This window comes from Ornithorhynchus anatinus, chromosome 8 (genome assembly GCF_004115215.2).
Source record: "Ornithorhynchus anatinus isolate Pmale09 chromosome 8, mOrnAna1.pri.v4, whole genome shotgun sequence".
NCBI lineage: Eukaryota > Metazoa > Chordata > Mammalia > Monotremata > Ornithorhynchidae > Ornithorhynchus > Ornithorhynchus anatinus.
This window is the reverse complement of record NC_041735.1, coordinates 68548025-68565286: the sequence shown is the minus strand read 5'-3', so window position 1 is coordinate 68565286 and position 17262 is coordinate 68548025. Positions and strand designations below refer to the sequence as shown.

Sequence of the window (17262 nt, the reverse complement as noted above, 5' to 3'; positions counted from 1 at the left end):
TCCGTACAGTGCCGGCTACGTAGGAAGCGCCTAACCGACACCAGTCCCTGGGCCTCGGTCTCCTCTTCTGTCCAAAACGGGGGTGAGGAGTGTGAGCCCCCCCGCCCCGGGGGCGGGGACCGGGTCCGGCCCCAGGCCTTCGCACCTAGCTCGGCGCTCGGTACGCTGCCGGGAATGTAGTAGGCGCTTCCCAAGCGGCACCGTGAAGATCGCCGCTGCCCGGGCCTCAGTTTCCTCCCCGGCGCCAAGGGTGGGGGGGGGGGATGGGCGGCGACGAGCCCCACGTGGGGCCGGGGCCCGGGGGCGTCCGGACCGCTCTCATGCGCCGTACTGAGCGCCGGGGCCCCGGGGACACCCGGACGGCCCGGGGCCTCAGTTTCCCGGGGGGGGGGAAGGGGGCCGGCGCTCAGTACAGAGGCGGGGATGGAGGGAGCGGGGGGGGGGAGGGGAAGGGGCGCCACGTGTTCCGAGGGGGCCCGGCTCCGCCCCGGAAGGGGAGCCCGGGGAGCCCCCCACTCCCCCCCGCCCGAAATCGGGGGGTCCCCCGCACCCCCGACCCCCTACCTGCTCCTCCTCCTCCTCCGCCTGGGCCTGCTCCTCCTCCTCCTCCTCCTCCTTCCTCCTCCTCCTCCTCCCCCTCCGCACCACGTGCTCCCGCCCCTCCCCCCGATGGGGGGGCCCCTCCCCCCGCAACGCGGCCAAGAGGGGAGGGGTCGGTGGGGGGGCCTGCCCCTCCCCCCTCCACGTGGTCAGGAGGGGAAGGGGCGGGGGGGGGGTCCTGCCCTTCCCCCCGGCCTGGGGGGGGGGCTGGGGATGGATGGATGGGGGGGGGGTCCCTTCCCTCCCCCCTCCACGTGGTCAGGAGGGGAGGGGGCGGGGGGGGCTGGAGATGGAAAGGGGGTGGTCCCTCCCTTCCCCTCCCCCCCCCCATCGCGGGGGGCCGGTCCTTCCCCTCCCCCCCATCGCGGGGGGGTGTCCGGTCCTTCCCCTCCCCCGCATCGCGGGGGGCCGGTCCTTCCCCTCCCCCCCCAGCGTGGGGGGGGGCTGGGGAGGGAAAGGGGGGGTCCTTTCCCTCCCCTTCCCCCTCCCCGCCGCCCCCCCCCCAGGCGTGAGAATGGGAAGCGGGGGTGGGAGCCCCTTCCCTTTCCCCCTCCCGGCTGCCGGCGTTCAGTTCAGCCCCGTTTCATAACGGGACTATTCGTTAAGCGCCGACTGTGGGCCGAGCCCTGCTCTGGGCGCTGGGGGGGATACCGGGTCGTCGGGTCGCCCCCCGTGGGGCTCACGGCCTTCGTCCCCGTTTTCCAGATGAGGTCGCCGAGGCACCGGGAAGGGAAGCGACTTGCCCGAGGACGGACGGATGACGAACGGCGGAGGCGGGATTATTAATAATAATCGTAATAATCGTAATAACGTCGGTATCTGTTAAGCGCTCACTATGTGCCGAGCCCCGTTCTGAGCGCCGGGGGAGACACGGGGGGATCGGGTGGTCCCACGCGGGGCCCACGGCCTTCGTCCCCGTTTGACAGAGGAGGTCGCCGAGGCACCGGGAAGGGAAGCGACTCGCCCACGGTCCCGCGGCTGACGAGGGGCGGAGGCGGGATTCGAACTCATGACCCCGGACCCCGAAGCCCGGGCTCTTGCCACCGAACCACGCTGCTTAAGGATAACCGCAATGATGATAACGTTGGCATCGGTTAAGCGCTCGCTGGGCGCCGAGCCCTGCGCTAAGCGCTGCAGGGGATACCAGGCCGTCGGGTCGTCCCCCGTCACGGCCTCCGTCCCCGTTTTACGGGGGAGGAAACGGAGGCCCAGAGAAGTGAAGTGGCTCGCCCGGGGTCACGCGGCGGACGGGCGGCGGGGCCGGGATTAGAACTCATGGTCCCTGCCTCCCGAGCGCAGGCTCTTTCCACTGAGCCGCGCTGCTCCTTTGGATGGCTGTCCTCTGCCCGTGTCTCCCCCCGCGCTTCGGACGGTGCCTGGCCCACAGTGAGCGCTGAACGAATACCGTCGTTATTAGTGTTATTATCGTTATTTATTTATCATAATAATAACGGTGGTGTTTGTTAAGCGCTCGCTATGTGCCGAGCCCCGTTCTGAGCGCCGGGGGAGACACGGGGGAAATCGGGCGGTCCCACGCGGGGCTCACGGCCTTCGTCCCCGTGTGACAGAGGAGGTCACTGGAGGTCACCGAGGCCCAGAGAAATGATAATAACAATGTAATGATAACAACGACGGTGTCTGTTAAGCGCCGACTGTGTGCCGAGCGCTGTTCTAAGCGCCGGGGGAGATACGGGGTCGCTTGAGGCGCTCGGTCTTCATCCCCATTTTACAGATGAGGCGACTGAGGCCCAGAGAAGGGGAGTGACTGGCAGGGCCGGGATCAGAACCCGTGACCTGAGCCGCGCTGCTTCTCTCCCGTGAGCCCGCTGTTGGGTAGGGATGGTCTCTCGCTGTGCCAGGTTGGCCTTTCCAAGCGCTTAGCCCGGTGCTGTGCACACGGTGAGCGCTCGATAAATACGACTGAATGAATGAATGAATGAATGAATGAATGCTCTGCGCACAGTAAGCGCTCAGTCAGCGCCGTTGAATGAATGAATGAATCTGATTATGTCTTATCTCAAGTGCTCAGTACCTAATAAACACTTGAGGAAAACCCGATGATGATGATGATTATTATTATTATTAGAGGGCAGGGGACCCTCCCCACTGGGGACACACTCCCACCGCCACCTTTTTGGTTTGGTTTTAAGGGTATTTATTAAGCGCTAACAATGTGCCGAGTACTGAACTAAAGACTGGGGTCCAGTACAAGTTAATAAGGATGGCATTTGTTAAGCGCTTACTGTGTGCCGAACACCGTTCTGAGCGCTGGGGAGGACGCCGGGTCAGCGGGTGTGGGGCTCCCGGTCTTCATCCCCATTTGACAGATGGGGGAACTGAGGCCCAGAGAAGAAGAAGAAGAAGAAGAAGAATCATGTCGGTATTTGTTAAGCGCTCACTATGTGCCGAGCACCGTTCCGAGCGCTGGGGGAGACACGGGGGAATCGGGTCGTCCCACGTGGGGCTCCCGGTCTTCGTCCCCATTTGACAGATGAGGGAACCGAGGCCCGGAGAAGTGAAGTGACTCGCCCACGGTCACCCAGCTGACAAGTGGCCGAGCCGGGATCCGAACCCGTGACCTCTGACTCCCAAGCCCGGGCTCTTTCCATTGGGGCACGCTGGCCGTCGGCCCCGCGCAGTGAGGAAACTGAGGACGACCGAGCCCGGAGAGGGTGTGGGCTTCGCCCAAGGTCGCGGAAAAGAACCCGCCAGGCCGTTCGGGCCTTCAGCGGAAAGGGATTCGTTCGTATTCATTGAGCGCTTACCGCGCGCGGAGCGCTGTACTAAGCGCTTGGGAGAGGGCGAGAGAGCGATAAACAGGCACCTTCCCTGCCCACGGCGAGGTTACAGTAGAAGCGGCGTGGCTCGGTGGAAAGAGCCCGGGCTTGGGAGTCCGAGGTCATGGGTTCGAATCCCGGCTCCGCCACCCTGTGACCGTGGGCAAGTCACCTCGCTTCTCTGGGCTTCGGTTGCCTCATCTGCAAAATGGGGATGAAGACCGAGAGCCCTACGGGGGACGACCCGATCGCCTTGTATCCCCCCCAGCGCTCAGAACAGTGCGCGGCACCTAGTAAGCGCTTAACAGAGACCAACGTTAATTAGAGGGGGAGACGGACACGAATAGAAATCAATAAATGACCAAAGTGAACATAAGGGGCGTGGGGCTGGGACGGGGGCGGGGATAAAGGGAGCGGGAGAAGCGGAAAGGAGGGCGCAGTCAGGGAAGGCTTCTTGGAGGAGACGGGAGCCCTGATCAGTAGTGGATAAAAATCGGGCCTGGGAGTCAGGAGGCCATGGGTTCTAATCCCGCCTCCACTCGTCTGCCGTGTGAACCTGGGACATTGCGTTTCACCTCTCCGGCCCTCAGTGACCTCATCTGCCAAATGGGGATTAAGACTCTGGGCCCCACGTGGGACTAGGGAGTGGGTCCAACTCCACTTGCTTGTAACAATAATAAGGCTGGTATCTGTTAAGCGCTTACTACGTGCAGAGCACCGTTCGAAACGCCGGGGGAGATCCAGGGTCATCGGGTCGTCCCACGCGAGGCTCACGGTCTTCATCCCCATTTTCCGGATGAGGGAACTGAGGCCCAGGCAAGCGAAGTGACTCGCCCACGGTCACACGGCTGCCGAGCGGCAGAGCCGGGAGTCGAGCCCGTGACCTCTGACTCCGAAGCTCAAGCTCTTTCCACTGAGCCACGCTGCTTCCCTATCCACCCCGGCGGCGCTTAGTACAGCGCCTGGCACTTAGTAAGCGTTTCACGAACATCATCGTCATTATTATCATCATTATCAATCATCATCGAGTAGGTTCCGTTCAAATCTGTCCACTTCCGTGGGGAATCGATGGTTGGCTGGTGCCATTATTAGAAGCCGCCGGCCCGGTCAGGCCGGGGCAGGGGAGAGTGACAATAATTAAGAGTAATTGAGAAATGACTTAACTGACAAATCGGTCAGTCAACAGTTTTTATCGAGCGCTTGCCGTGTGCAGGGCACTGTACTAAACACTCAGCAGAGCGCGACGCGACAAGAGTCGGTAGTCGGTAGTCGGTACAGTCCCCGATCAGACCGGGAGCCCGTCAAACGGCGGGGACCGTCTCTATCTGTTGCCGACTTGTTCATTCCAAGCGCTCGGTCCAGTGCTCTGCAAATAGTAAGCGCTCAATAAGTACTATTGAATGAATGAATAGATCCGTTCCTTGCCCGCACCGAGAAGCAGTGGGGCCTAGAGGAAATAACAATAATAATTATAATCATGGTATTTGTTAAGTGCTTAATGATAATAATGTTATTATGAGGGATTAGAACCCATGACCTTCTGACTCATTCATGCAATAGTATTGATTGAGCGCTTACTATATAATAATAATAATGTTGGTATTTGTTAAGCGCTTACTAGGTGCCGAGCACCGTTCCGAGCGCTGGGGTAGACACGGGGGAATCCGGTTGTCCCACGTGGGGCTCCCGGTCTTCATCCCCATTTTCCAGATGAGGTCACCGAGGCCCCGAGAGGCGAAGTGACTCGCCCACGGTCACCCGGCTGACGAGTGGCAGAGCGGAGGTTCGAACCCATGACCTCCGACTCCAAAGCCCGGGCTCTTTCCACTGAGCCGCGCTGCCTCTATGCAGAGCACTGTACTAAGCGCTCGGAATGGACAATTCCCAGCCCCGGGCCCTAGCCCCGACACCGTGCCGCTTCTCGGAGCGGGGGCCGGGAGTCAGAGGACCCGGATTCTAATCCCGGCTCTGCTGTGTGACGTCGGGCAAATCGATTCGCTTCTCTGGGCCTCCGTTTCCTCGGCTGTAAAATGAGAATTCAATCCCTCTTCTCCCTACTTAGATTTTGAGCCCCAGGCGGGACGGGGACTGGGGCTGACCTAATCGACTCGTACGTCCTCGAGCGCTTAGAACACTTTTTAAGCCCCCCAAAAATACCAGAACCAAAGAATCAAGCTTTCCATCTAGAGGGAGAGACAGGCGTTGATATAAAGGAATTATTTATAATAATAAATAATCAACTAAACTAAAACTATAATAAATTATAAGCTAGTTTTAGGCAGGGAGCATGTCGACCCACCCTATTATATTGTACTCTCCAAAGCACTTATGACAGGGCTCTGTGTTCAATTAAAACCATGGATCGATTGATTGGTAATTTATAGATATGAATGATTTCTGTCTACCGACTTCTTCTTAAATCACGTTGATGATAATAATAATGATTACGGTATCTGTTAAGCGCTTACTAGGTGCCAAGCACTGTTCTAAGCGCTGGGGGGGATACGAGGTGATCGGGTTGCCCCTCGTGGGGCTCGCGGTCTTCAACCCCATTTTCCAGATGAGGTCACTGAGGCACAGAGAAGCGACGTGACTTGCCCAGAGTCACCCAGTTGACAAGCGGCGGAGCCGGGATTAGAACCCGTGACCTCCGACTCCCAAGCCCGGGCTCTTGCCACTGGGCCACGTTGATCTGTCCGACCGTCAGCTTTTAGTTTTGGTTTTAGTTTAGTTTTGCGATTCAGTCGGGCCCGGAGTACAGCCAGGATACCCTCTCCTCGGCGAGCTCGTTTTTGTTTTGTTTTTCTTTCTTTTTTCGAGGGTATTCGTTAGATGCCTGGTACGTGCCGGGCGCCGTACTAAGCGCTGGGGCGGGTACAAGCCAATCGGGTTGGACACGGTCCCCCGTCCCACGTGGGGCTCCCGGTCTCCGTCTCCACTGGACAGATGAGATGACTGAGGCCCAGAGAATTGAAGTGACTTGCCCCGGGTCACACGGCAGATAAGCGGCGGAACGGGGATTAGAACCCATGACCTTTGCCTCCCAGGCCCGGGCTCTACCCACTAGGCCACGCCGCTTCTGCACTGGACAACAGCATGGCCTGGTGGAAGGAGCAGGGGATGGGGAGTCCGGAGACCTCTGCAATTAATTGTGACCCTGGACAAGTCACCGAACCTCGCTGGGCCTCAGTTTCCCCAACTGGAAAATGGGGATGCGATACCTGCTCTCGGTCCCTCTCAGTCGGTGGGGCAGACGGAGTCTCTGATCATCCTATATTCTTCATTCGGTGGTATCGATCGAGCGCTCACTACGTGCAGAGCACCGTACCAAGCGCTTGGAAAGTACGAGTCGGCAACGGAGGGAGACGATCCCTGCCCGACGACGGGCTGGCGGCCTAGGAGCGGGGAGACGGACCTCACTCGGCGGGGCACGGGGGATGAGAACCCGTGCGGCCCAGCGGGCAGAGCGCAGGCCGGGGAGTCGGGAAGGACCTGGGTTCTAATCCCGGCTCCGCCACCCGTCTGCCGGCTGACCCCGGGCGAGCCACTTCCCTTCTCCGGGCCTCGGCGACCTCAGCCGAGCAACGAGGATTAAGGCCGAGAGCCCCGAGGGACGGAGGGACTCGGTCCAACCCGTTAGCTTGAATCTACTCCGGCGCTTAATAACGGTGACTGGCATCGAGTGGCCGCTTGAGAAATATTTAAAAAAGGGAATGAGGGCAGAGACAATCGCCTCCTTCTTCTTCTCCCCGGAAGTGGGACGGAAAGGTCAGGGGCTCAGCTGTCCTCATCTGAAAGATCGCTCTCCAGAAAGCCCTTTCGGAACCTCAGCTGTTTCTCAGGAAATGCTAAAAAGGGCAGAAACCGGGGGGGAAACCGGCCAGACAGCCCCGGAGGCAGTGACGATAATAATAACAGTGATAATAATAAGGCTCAGTGGAAAGAGCCCGGCCTTGGGAGTCCGAGGTCATGGGTTCGAATCCCGGATCTGCCACTTAGCTGTGTGACTGTGGGCGAGTCACTTCCCGTCTCTGGGCCTCGGTTCCCTCCTCTGGAAAATGGGGATGAAGACTGTGACCCCCCCCCCCCCCGTGGGACGACCCGATGACCCCGTATCACCCCCAGCGCTTAGAACGGTGCTCGGCACGGAGTAAGCGCTTAGCAAACACCAACATTATTATAGTGATTCTCCCCCTTCTTCAAAGCCTTCCCGAAGGCCCGTCTCCTCCCAGAGGCCTCCCCCGACCGCGCCCTTCTTTCCTCTTCTCCCGCTCCCTTCCGCGTCGCCCCCGGCTCGCTCCCTTTCTTCATCCCCCCTCCCGGCCCCACTCCCCTTTCGTTCGTTCAATCGTATCGATTGAGCGCTTACTATGTGCAGAGCCCTGGACTAAGCGCTTGGAACGAACGAGTCGGCAACAGAGACGATCCCTGCCGTTTGACGGGCTTACTCCCCTATGTCCGCATCTCTCGTTTCATTTATTTCTATTCATATCTGTCCCTCTAGACTGTAAGGTCGTGGCGGGAAAGTCACTCTACCTCTGCGGGCCTCAGTTCCCTCATCTGGGAAATGGGGATGGAGACCGGGAGCCTCGCCTGGGACGGGGATTGGGTCCGACCCCATTTGCCTCTATCTCCCCCAGCGCTTAGAACAGTGCCTGGCACAAAGTAAGCGCTTGTCAAATGCCGTTATTATAGTCGTGGGCAGGGAATGTGTCTTTTCATAGTTCTCTTGTCCTCTCCCAAGCGTTTAGTACAGTGTTCTGCACTCAGTAATAATCATTATGGTATTTGTTAATGATAATGTTGGTATCTGTTAAGCGCTTACTATGGGCAGAGCACCGTTCTAAGCGCCGGGGGAGATACAGGGTCATCAGGTTGTCCTACGTGAGGCTCACGGGCTTCATCCCCATTTTCCAGATGAGGTCACTGAGGCACAGAGGAGTGAAGTGACTTGCCCACAGTCACACGGCTGACAAGCGCTCACTTTGTCCCATAATAATAGTTATGACATCTGTGAAGCGCTTACTATGTCCCAGGCACTGTAGTACTACTACTACTACTAATAATTGTATTAAGTGCTCCCTAGATACGAGGGTAGATACAGGCAGTTAGGTTGTCCCCTGTGGGGCTCCCAATCTTAAGCGTGGCTCAGTGGAAAGAGCACGGGCTTTGGGGTCAGAGGTCATGAGTTCGAATCCCGGCTCCGCCACTTGTCAGCTGGGTGACTGTGGGCGAGTCGCTTCACTTCTCTGGGCCTCAGTTCCCTCATCTGTAAAATGGGGATGAAGACCGCGAGCCCCACGTGGGACGACCCGATTCCCCTGTGTCTCCCCCAGCGCTTAGAACGGTGCTCGGCACATAGGGAGCGCTTAACAGATACCAACATTATTATTATTAATCCCCCTTTTCCAGATGAGGTCACTGAGGCCCAGAGAAGCGAAGCGACTCGCCCAAGGTCACACAGCAGACGTGGCGGAGCCGGGTTTAGAACCCACGGCCTCTGAGTCCCAAGTCAGTTCACTTTCCGCTAAGCCAGGCGGCTGCTATGATTGAATGAATGAACTATGACTGACTGAATGAACTATGATTGAACGAATGAACCATGATTCATTCATTCGGTAGTATTTATTGAGCGCTTACCAGGTGCAGAGCACTGTACTAGACACTTGGAATGTACGGAATGAATGAACTACGATTGAACGAATGATCAGGTACTCCCTTTTCTCTTCCCCCCGTCCCGACCCCCCGGCACGTCTGACCAGATCTGTCATTTATTTATTTCTATCGTTGTCTGTTTATTTGTATTGAGGCATTTGTTCAGCACTTTCTAGGTGCCGGGCACTGTACTAAGCAGCGGGGTAGATGCAAGATAACCAGGTTGGACCCGGTCCCCGTCCCGCACGGGGCTCACCGTCTGAAATCCCCATTTTGCAGATGAGGGAACTGAGGCCCAGAGAAGTGAAGTGACCTATCCGAGGTCACACAGCAGACAAGTGGCGGAGCCGGGCTGAGAACCGGGAGGTTTTGCGTGGTTCTTGGTACGGAATAAGTGCTTAATCTCCCCCTCTAGCTGTAAACTCAGTGTGGGCAGGGAATGTGTCTGTTTACTATTGTGTTTCATTCTTAATACTAATAATAATGATGATGATGGTATCTGTTAAGCACTTAATAATAATTTTGGTATCTGTTAAGCGCTTACTATGTGCCGAGCACCGTTCTAAGCGCTGGGGTAGATACAGGGGAATCGGGTCGTCCCACGTGAGGCTCACGGTCTTCGTCCCCATTTTACAGATGAGGGAACTGAGGCCCAGAGAAGTGAAGTGACTCGCCCACAGTCACACAGCAGACAAGTGGCAGAGTTGGGATTTGAACCCATGACTTCTGACTCCCAAGCCCGGGCTTTTTCCACTGAGCCACGCTGCTTCTCTTACTATGTGCCAAGCACTGTTCTGAGTGCTGGGGAGAGCCAAGGACATCAGGTGGTCCCACGTGGGGCTCACGGTCTTCATCCCCATTTTACAGATGAGACGACTGGGGCCCAGAGAACAATAATAATAATAATAACCTTGGTATCTGTTAAGCACTTACTATGTGCCGAACACTATTCTAAGCGCTGGGGTAGATACAAGGTAATTAGGTTGTCCCACGGGGGGGCTCACAGTTAATCCCCATTTTACAGATGAAGCAACTGAGGCTCAGAGAAGTGAGGCGATTTGCCCAAGGTCACACAGCACACAGGTGGCAGAGGTGGGATTAGAACCCGTGACCTCTGACTCCCAAACCCGGGCTCTTTCCGCGGAGCCACGCTGCTTCTCAGCACTTACTCTTCTAAGCGCTTAGTACGGTGCCTTGTACACAGTCGGACCTCAATAAATACGCTAAATAAATAAATACTCAATAAATCCGAGTGACCGACTGACTGACGCCCGGGCCAGGGCTCTATCCCCTAGGCTGTGCTCCTGCTCGGCGGACGTGGCGTGGGTGGCGCGGGTAATGATAAAAATCATTCAGTCGTATTTATTGAGCGCTTACGGTGTGCAGAGCACTGTACTAAGCGCTCGGAATGGACAATTCGGCAACAGATAGAGACCGTCCCTGCCCGACGACGGGCTCGTAGTCTAAAAGGGAGAGACCGACAGCCAAACAAAAGTAGTCAGGCAATAAGAAGAAGAAGAAGAATGATGATGATGATGGTATTTAATAATAATAATAATAATGTTGGTATTTGTTCAGCGCTTACTATGTGCAGAGCACTGTTCTAAGCGCTGGGGGAGACGCGGGGGAATCGGGTCGTCCCACGTGGGGCTCACGGTCTTAATCCCCATTTTACAGATGGGGTAACTGAGGCCCAGAGAAGCGAAGTGACTCGCCCACAGTCACACAGCTGACAAGCGGCAGAGCCGGGATTCGGACTCATGACCTCTGACTCCCAAGCCCGGGCTCTTTCCACTGAGCCACGCTGCTTCTAATTGTTAAGCGCTCACTATGTGCCAAGCACTGTTCTAAGCACTGGGGGAGATACCAGATAATCAGGTTGGACACGGTACCGGCTCACACTCTCAAGAGTCCGGGCCTGCGAATCGGAAGGACTCGGGTTCTAATCGCGGCTCCGCCACACGCCTGCCGTGTGACCTCGGATAAGTCACTTCACTTCTCCGTAGCTCAGTGACCTCGTCTGTAAAATGGGGATGGAGACCGTGAGCCCCACGTGGGACGGGGACTGGGTCCAACTGGATGACCTCGTATCTACCCCGGCGATTAGAAGAGTGCTGGGCACATAGTAGATGTTTAATGAGTGCCATAATTATTATCATTAGTCCCGGAGGATGGAGCCAGAAGAGAAATAAACTTGGTGAGAAGGAAGCGAAATCCACGGAGACGAGGAAGCCCTTGGTCTCGCTACCCCGGGGGCAAAGGATGGAATTCAGAGCCGGGCCGAGCCAGAGGGCGGGGACTTGGGTTCCAGTTCCGCCCGGGCCTTTCAACGCTGCCCTTGGATGACTCGCTTCACCTCACCGCGCCTCGGTTTCCCGGCCTCGTAAAGTGGGGATCGGTGATTCCCGGCCCCTCCCGGCCCGGGGAGAAACGTTGAGGACAAAGAGGGCAGGAGGTCTTGGCGTCCGTGGGTCCCGCCCAGCTGGGGAGAGTCGGTCTGTCGCTTCTCTTTATTGAGCGCTTACTGGGTGCAGAGCCCTCGGACTAATAATGATGATGATGCTGATATTCGTTAAGCGCTTACTATGTGCCAAGCACTGTTCTGAGCGCTGGGGGGGGGGATACGAGGTCGTCGGGTTGTCCCACGCGGGGCTCACAGTCTTCGTCCCCGTTTTGCAGATGAGATCACTGAGGCAAAGAGAAGTAAAGTGACTTGCCCGAGGTCACACAGCTGACAAGCGGCAGGGCCGGAATTAGAACCCACGACCTCTGACTCCCAAGCCCGGGCTCTTTCCACTGAGCCACGCTGCTTCTCGATTAATAATTCTCGTACTTGTTAAGCACTTACTATGTGCCAAGCTATAGAGAGGCAGCGTGGCTCAGTGGAAAGAGCCCGGGCTTGGGAGTCAGAGGTCGTGGGTTCTAATTAATCAGATTCTCGATTAATATAGAGAAATAAATAAATTGCAGACGTGGATGTAAGTGCTGGGGGGGTGGGGGGGGGGTGAATAAATTCATTCAATCCTATTTCTTGAGCACTCACTGTGTGCAGAGCACTGTCCTAAGCGCTTGGGAGAGGACAATACAACAATAAACAGACAGTCTAGAGGGGGCAGAGACAAGCGCTTAGGACGGTGCTCTGCACACAGGATGCGTTCGATAAATATGACTGAATGAATATATAAATCAAGAAATGAGGGATGTGGACACGAGCGGTGCGCGGCCGGGAGGGGGAAGGAAGAAAGGGACCGAGTCCGGGCGACGCAGAAGGGAGCGGGAGAAGAGGAAAGGAGGGCGCGGTCGGGGAAGGCTTCTTGGAGGAGGAGGTGGGCCGTCGGGAAGGCTCTCAAGCGAGGGAGAGTCATGGCCTGAGGGATCTGAGGAGGGAGGGCGTCCGGGACAGAGGCGGGACGCGGGCCGGGGTCGGCGGCGAGATAATAATAATGTTGGTATTTGTTAAGCGCTCACTACGTGCGGAGCACTGTTCTAGGCCCTGGGGGAGAGACAGGGTCATCGGGTCGTCCCACGTGAGGCTCACGGTTAATCCCCATTTTCCGGATGAGGGAACCGAGGCCCAGAGAAGCGAAGCGACTCGCCCACGGTCACCCGGCTGACGAGCGGCAGAGCCGGGAGTCGAACCCATGACCTCTGCCTCCGAAGCCCGGGCTCTTGCCACTGAGCCACGAGACGGGCGAGATGGAGGCCGAGGGAGAAGGTGGGCGTGAGAGGAGCGGAGCGTGCGCGCCGGCTTGGAGCGGGAGAGCGGCGAGGCGAGGCCGGAGGGGGCGAGGGGACGGACGGCTTTAAAGCCAGGTCCTTCCGACTCCCGGGCCCGGGCTCTGTCCACTGGGCCGCACTGCTGCTCATTGAGCGGAAGGGGCTCCCTCCCGATCCACCTGGCCCTTGTCACGGGGGCACCTCCGCCAGGGAGCCTTCCAGATCTCCTCCCTGCTCGCACCATCCCTTCGGTGGTCCGACGAGCCGGAGCGGACGTATGGCTCCCGCTGGGTTGTTGCCTCGTTTATTGATTTCACTGTTCTCTTAGAGGAGCGGCGTGGCCCAGCGGAAAGAGCCTGGGACTGAGAGTCAGAAGGACCTGGGTTCCGATCCTGAATCTCTCGTCTGGTCTGGGACCTCGGCCGAGTGATTTCACTTCTCTTCGCCTCGGTTACCTCTGGGCAGGGATTGCCACCCTCTATTGCCGTGTCGGAGTTTCCCAAGAGTTTAGCGGAGTGCTCTGCACCCTGTAAGCGCTTAACCAATAGAATCGAATGAATGGATGACCAGGGTTCGAATCCTGGCTCCGCCATTTGCCTGCCCTGTGACTCTGGGCAAGTCACTCCACTTCTCTGGGCCTCAGTTCCCTCATCTGGAAAACGGAGGTCAAGACCGTGAGCCGCACGTGGGACGGGGACCGCGTCCAACCGGATTAAGCGTTTAACGTAAACCACGATAATGATATGATGACGGTAACAGCAACAGAGGCAAAAAACGAGGTAGGGACGGACAGGCCGGGGGGGGGGGGGGGAAACGTGGCTCTCTCCCGCTCCGCCCGGCCCCGTTCCGTCCGTCCGTCCTCCCGCCTTAGGGCCGCGGGGCAAACAGTCGGGGTGGTCCGGGAACCCGCCGGACGGGTCGGACCCGATCCCTCAGCCGGGCCCTCGGGGCCTACTGAGCCTCGGCCAAGCCCGAGGAGAGGCCGCCGGTACCTCAGCCGACCCCGGGGGAGGAGGACGTGCCCCTCTCTCGGCCGAGCCTGGGGAAGGGGCCCACTCGTCCCCCGGCCCGTCCCGAGGAGGGGCCGCCCGTCTCTCGGCCCGGCCCGACGACGGGGCCGCCCGGCCCTCCGCCGAGCCCGGGGAAGGGGTCGTCGGTCCCTCAACCCGGCCCCGGCTCCCCCAGCTGGAAGACAATCGTGTTTACTGAGCGCTCACTGTGTGCGGAGACCACTTGGGAGAGGCCCCTGCCACAGTAAACGGACGCGTTCCCCGCCCACGATGCGCCACCCGTCTCAGCCCCTGCCGCGCGCCCACCCGCTCCCCATCCCCGCTTACCCGCCTCACCCACCCATCCTCACCCTGGTTCCCGCTCGGGGATTCGCCCCTACCCCGGGGTTCCCCTCGGGCTCCCTCTCAGGGCGGCGGGCCTCGCGGGCCCAACCGAGTCCCGCTCCCGGCCTCCTCCCTCCCCCTCCATTTTGCTTCACGCCCCTCCCACCCCTCTCCTCTCACATAAAGCGCCGGCCTCCGGCTCGGCCCGTCACCCCGTGGTCGGAGGGTGGACCGGCTGGGGTTCCTCTCGCTCGACCGGCAGCATGCTGTGGCACTGGGTTACCCTGCTGGGTGCGCTCTGCGTCGGGAGCCTCGGTGAGGCGGGAACCAACCCAAGGGGACCTCGCGGGGCACGGGGTCGGGGGCAGGAGGTCGGGGCCGGCCACGCAGCCGGGGAGGGGGAAGGGGAGAGGGGGGCGGCGAGGGAGGAGAGGGAGAAAGGGTGGGCGCCGGGGAGGAGAAGAGGGGGAGAGGATGGGCACTGGGGGAGGAAAAGGGGCAAAGAGTGGGCACCGGGGGAGAAGAAAGGGGAAGGATGAGATTAGGGGGAGAAGAAGAGGAAAGGGTGGGCACCCGGAGAGGGGCCCGGAGCTCCAGAGGACGGAGAGCTCCCCTTCCGCCCAGGGTGTCCCCAAATCGTCTCCCGCGTCCAATGGAAGGCGTCCAGATCGGGGTGCCTGAAGACGTTACGGAAGCCGGTGGACACGGCCGTCGTCCACCACACGGAGAGCGCCGCCTGTACCTCCTCCGTCAGCTGCCGGCGCCAGGTGAAGGTCATCCAGGACTTCCACCAGGGCCCCAGTAAGAAGTGGTGTGACATCGGCTACAAGTGAGGAGCGCGGGGGCGGGGAGAGGGGACAGGTGCAGGTGGCGCGGCTTAAAGGTTAGGGCCCCGGCCCGGGAGTCGCGGGTCGTGGGTTCTGATCCCAGCTCCGCCACTCGCCCTGCTAATCCCGGCTCTGCCGCCTGTCGGCTGTGTGGCCCCGGGCAGGTCATTTCGGCCTCTCTGGGCCCCGGTCCCCTCAGCTGTAAAATGGGGGGTCGAGACTGTGAGCCCCACGTGGGGCAGGGACCGAGTTCGACTGGATTTGCTTCGCGCACGGTAAGCGCTCGATAAATACGGACGAATGAACGCCCGTATCCACCCCGGCGATCAGTCCGGCGCCCGGCAGATAGTCAGCGCTCAACAGATGCCACCATTACCGTTTATGATTGTTATCGTCGTTATTATTTCTCGGGGCCTGGGCCTGGCCCTCGGGTGCCTCGACGTGGCTCTCTCTCCGTCTCTGTCTCCGTTGTCTCTCTCCGTCCGGCGGGAAGCTTCCTGATCGGAGAAGACGGACAGGTGTACGAGGGCCGCGGCTGGAGGACCGTAGGAGCCCACGCGGGACCCGGATGGAACGGGCGCTCCCTCGGCATCGCCTTCCTGGGATCCTTCAAGTGTGAGTGACGGCTCCCCGCACCCCGCTCCGAGCCCCGACGCCCCGGCCCGGCTCCCCTCCCTCTTCCACACCTCAGGTGTCCGGCCCGTCCATCCCCCGGTGTCCGGCTCCAGCCCAGCTCCCCCCCGGTGTCCAGCCCCAGTGTCCCAATCCCCTCCCCTTCCAGCCCCGCGCGGCGTCCGGCCAAAGGGCCCCGTCACCCGCCCGTCCATCCCCGTCTCCTACCTGTCCGCCCTCCAGCGTCCGGCCTCAGGACTCCCTCCCCGGCCCCGGCCACCCCACGGCGCTCCGGCTGAGAGCCCCGTCCCCCCTCCCTGTCCACCCGACGGTGTCCGGCTCCGGCCCGGCCCCCCTCCCCCTGCCCATCTCCACCCGGCGTCCACCCAGTCATCCCGGTTAGCCCGGCTTTCCATCCCCCGGCGTCCGGCCCGACCCCCCCAACCCCGACCCGTCCATGCCCCAGCGTCCAGCCTCGGGGTCCCAACCCCCTCCCCGTCTGCCCCCCTCCCTCGGCGTGCCGCTCCATCCCATCCCCCCCCAACTTCCCATCCCGTCCCTCCCCCGGCGAGACGAGGGGCGTCCGATCCCTAAGACCCAAAGGAGTTACGGGGGGCCCAGTGGGCTGAGGGATGGCAGGGCGGCGCGGACTCCCCTCCCCTCGACGCCGGGCCCCGGTGGGCCCCGTCCGGCACCCACCCCGCCCCCTTTCCCCTCAGCCCGGGTCCCCAACGCCAAGGCCCAGGCCGCCCTGAAGAGCCTCCTGTCCTGCGCCGTGCAGCGGGGCTCGCTCGGGAGCGACTACGTGCTCAAGGGGCACCGCGACGTCGTGGCCACCTCCTGTCCGGGTCAGGCCCTCTACGACGTCATCCGCCACTGGCCCCACTTCAAGGCCTGAGCCCCCCGGATCCCCATCCCCGCACCCCGCGACCCCGGCCCGCCCTCCCCAATAAAGACCCTGGAAACGGCTGTCGTGGTCCCGGTGTGCAGTGGTGGGGGGCCGGGATCTCCCGGCGCCCCTCCAGCCCCCCGGCCGTCGATTTCACATCAGGATTCATTCGCTCGCCCGGGCGTATTTATCCAGCGCCTGCTGTGTGCAGAGCCCCGGACTGAACGCTTGGGCGAGGGCACGACGACGGTAGGCGGACACAGTCCCGGCCCACAGGGAGCTCCCAGTCGAGAGGGGGAGACAGACGTGAATAGAAATCAATAAGTGAAAGATATGGAAGTAAGCGGTGTGGGGTTGGGAAGGGGGATGAAGGCAGGGAGCGAGTCAGGGCGACGCAGAAGGGAGCGGGAGAATTCGTTTCGTTCGTTCGTTCGGTCGTATTCATTGAGCGTTTTACCGTGTGCAGAGCGGTGTACTAAGCGCTTGGGAAAGTACCATCCAACGATAAACGGTGACGATCCCTGCCCGTGACCAGCTCACGGTCCAGAAGAGGGGGAGGCAGACATCAATATAAATAAATCAGAGGACAGATGTGGACATGAGCGGGGCTGAAGGAAGGGAGCGAGGCAGGGCGACGCGGAAGGGGGCGGGAGAAGAGGAAAGGAGGGCGCAGTCGGGGGAGGCCTCCTGGAGGAGATGGGCTCTCGGGAAGGCTTTGAAGGGGGGGAGAGTCATCGTCTGTGGGACCTGAGGAGGGAGGGCGTCCCGGGCCAGGGGCGGGACGCGGGCCGGGGGGTCGGCGGCGGGGTCGGGAGAAGAGGAAGGGGAGCCCAGGGCGAAGACGCCGGGGG

General features: G+C 60.2%; 2 protein-coding genes across 3 annotated transcripts in view; one reads left to right on the top strand and one right to left on the bottom strand.

Annotated features, from left to right (window-relative positions):
• Positions 1 to 592, bottom strand: part of LOC100078383 (asparagine synthetase [glutamine-hydrolyzing]) — a 30316-nt gene extending 29724 nt beyond the window's left edge. For both annotated transcript variants that reach the window (XM_029071292.1, XM_039912941.1), the window contains exon 1: positions 565 to 592. The gene's annotated coding sequence lies outside the window, so the exon portion shown is untranslated. The remainder of the gene's footprint in view (positions 1 to 564) is intronic.
• Positions 593 to 14295: 13703 nt separating this feature from the next.
• On the top strand, positions 14296 to 16491 carry LOC100092263 (peptidoglycan recognition protein 1-like). The gene is made up of 4 exons (XM_029070980.2): positions 14296 to 14398; positions 14708 to 14912; positions 15404 to 15525; positions 16242 to 16491. Exons 1-4 carry the CDS (start codon positions 14347 to 14349, stop codon positions 16418 to 16420), a joined length of 558 nt encoding a protein of 185 aa, XP_028926813.1. The 5' UTR covers positions 14296 to 14346; the 3' UTR covers positions 16421 to 16491.
• Positions 16492 to 17262: the final 771 nt, after the last annotated feature.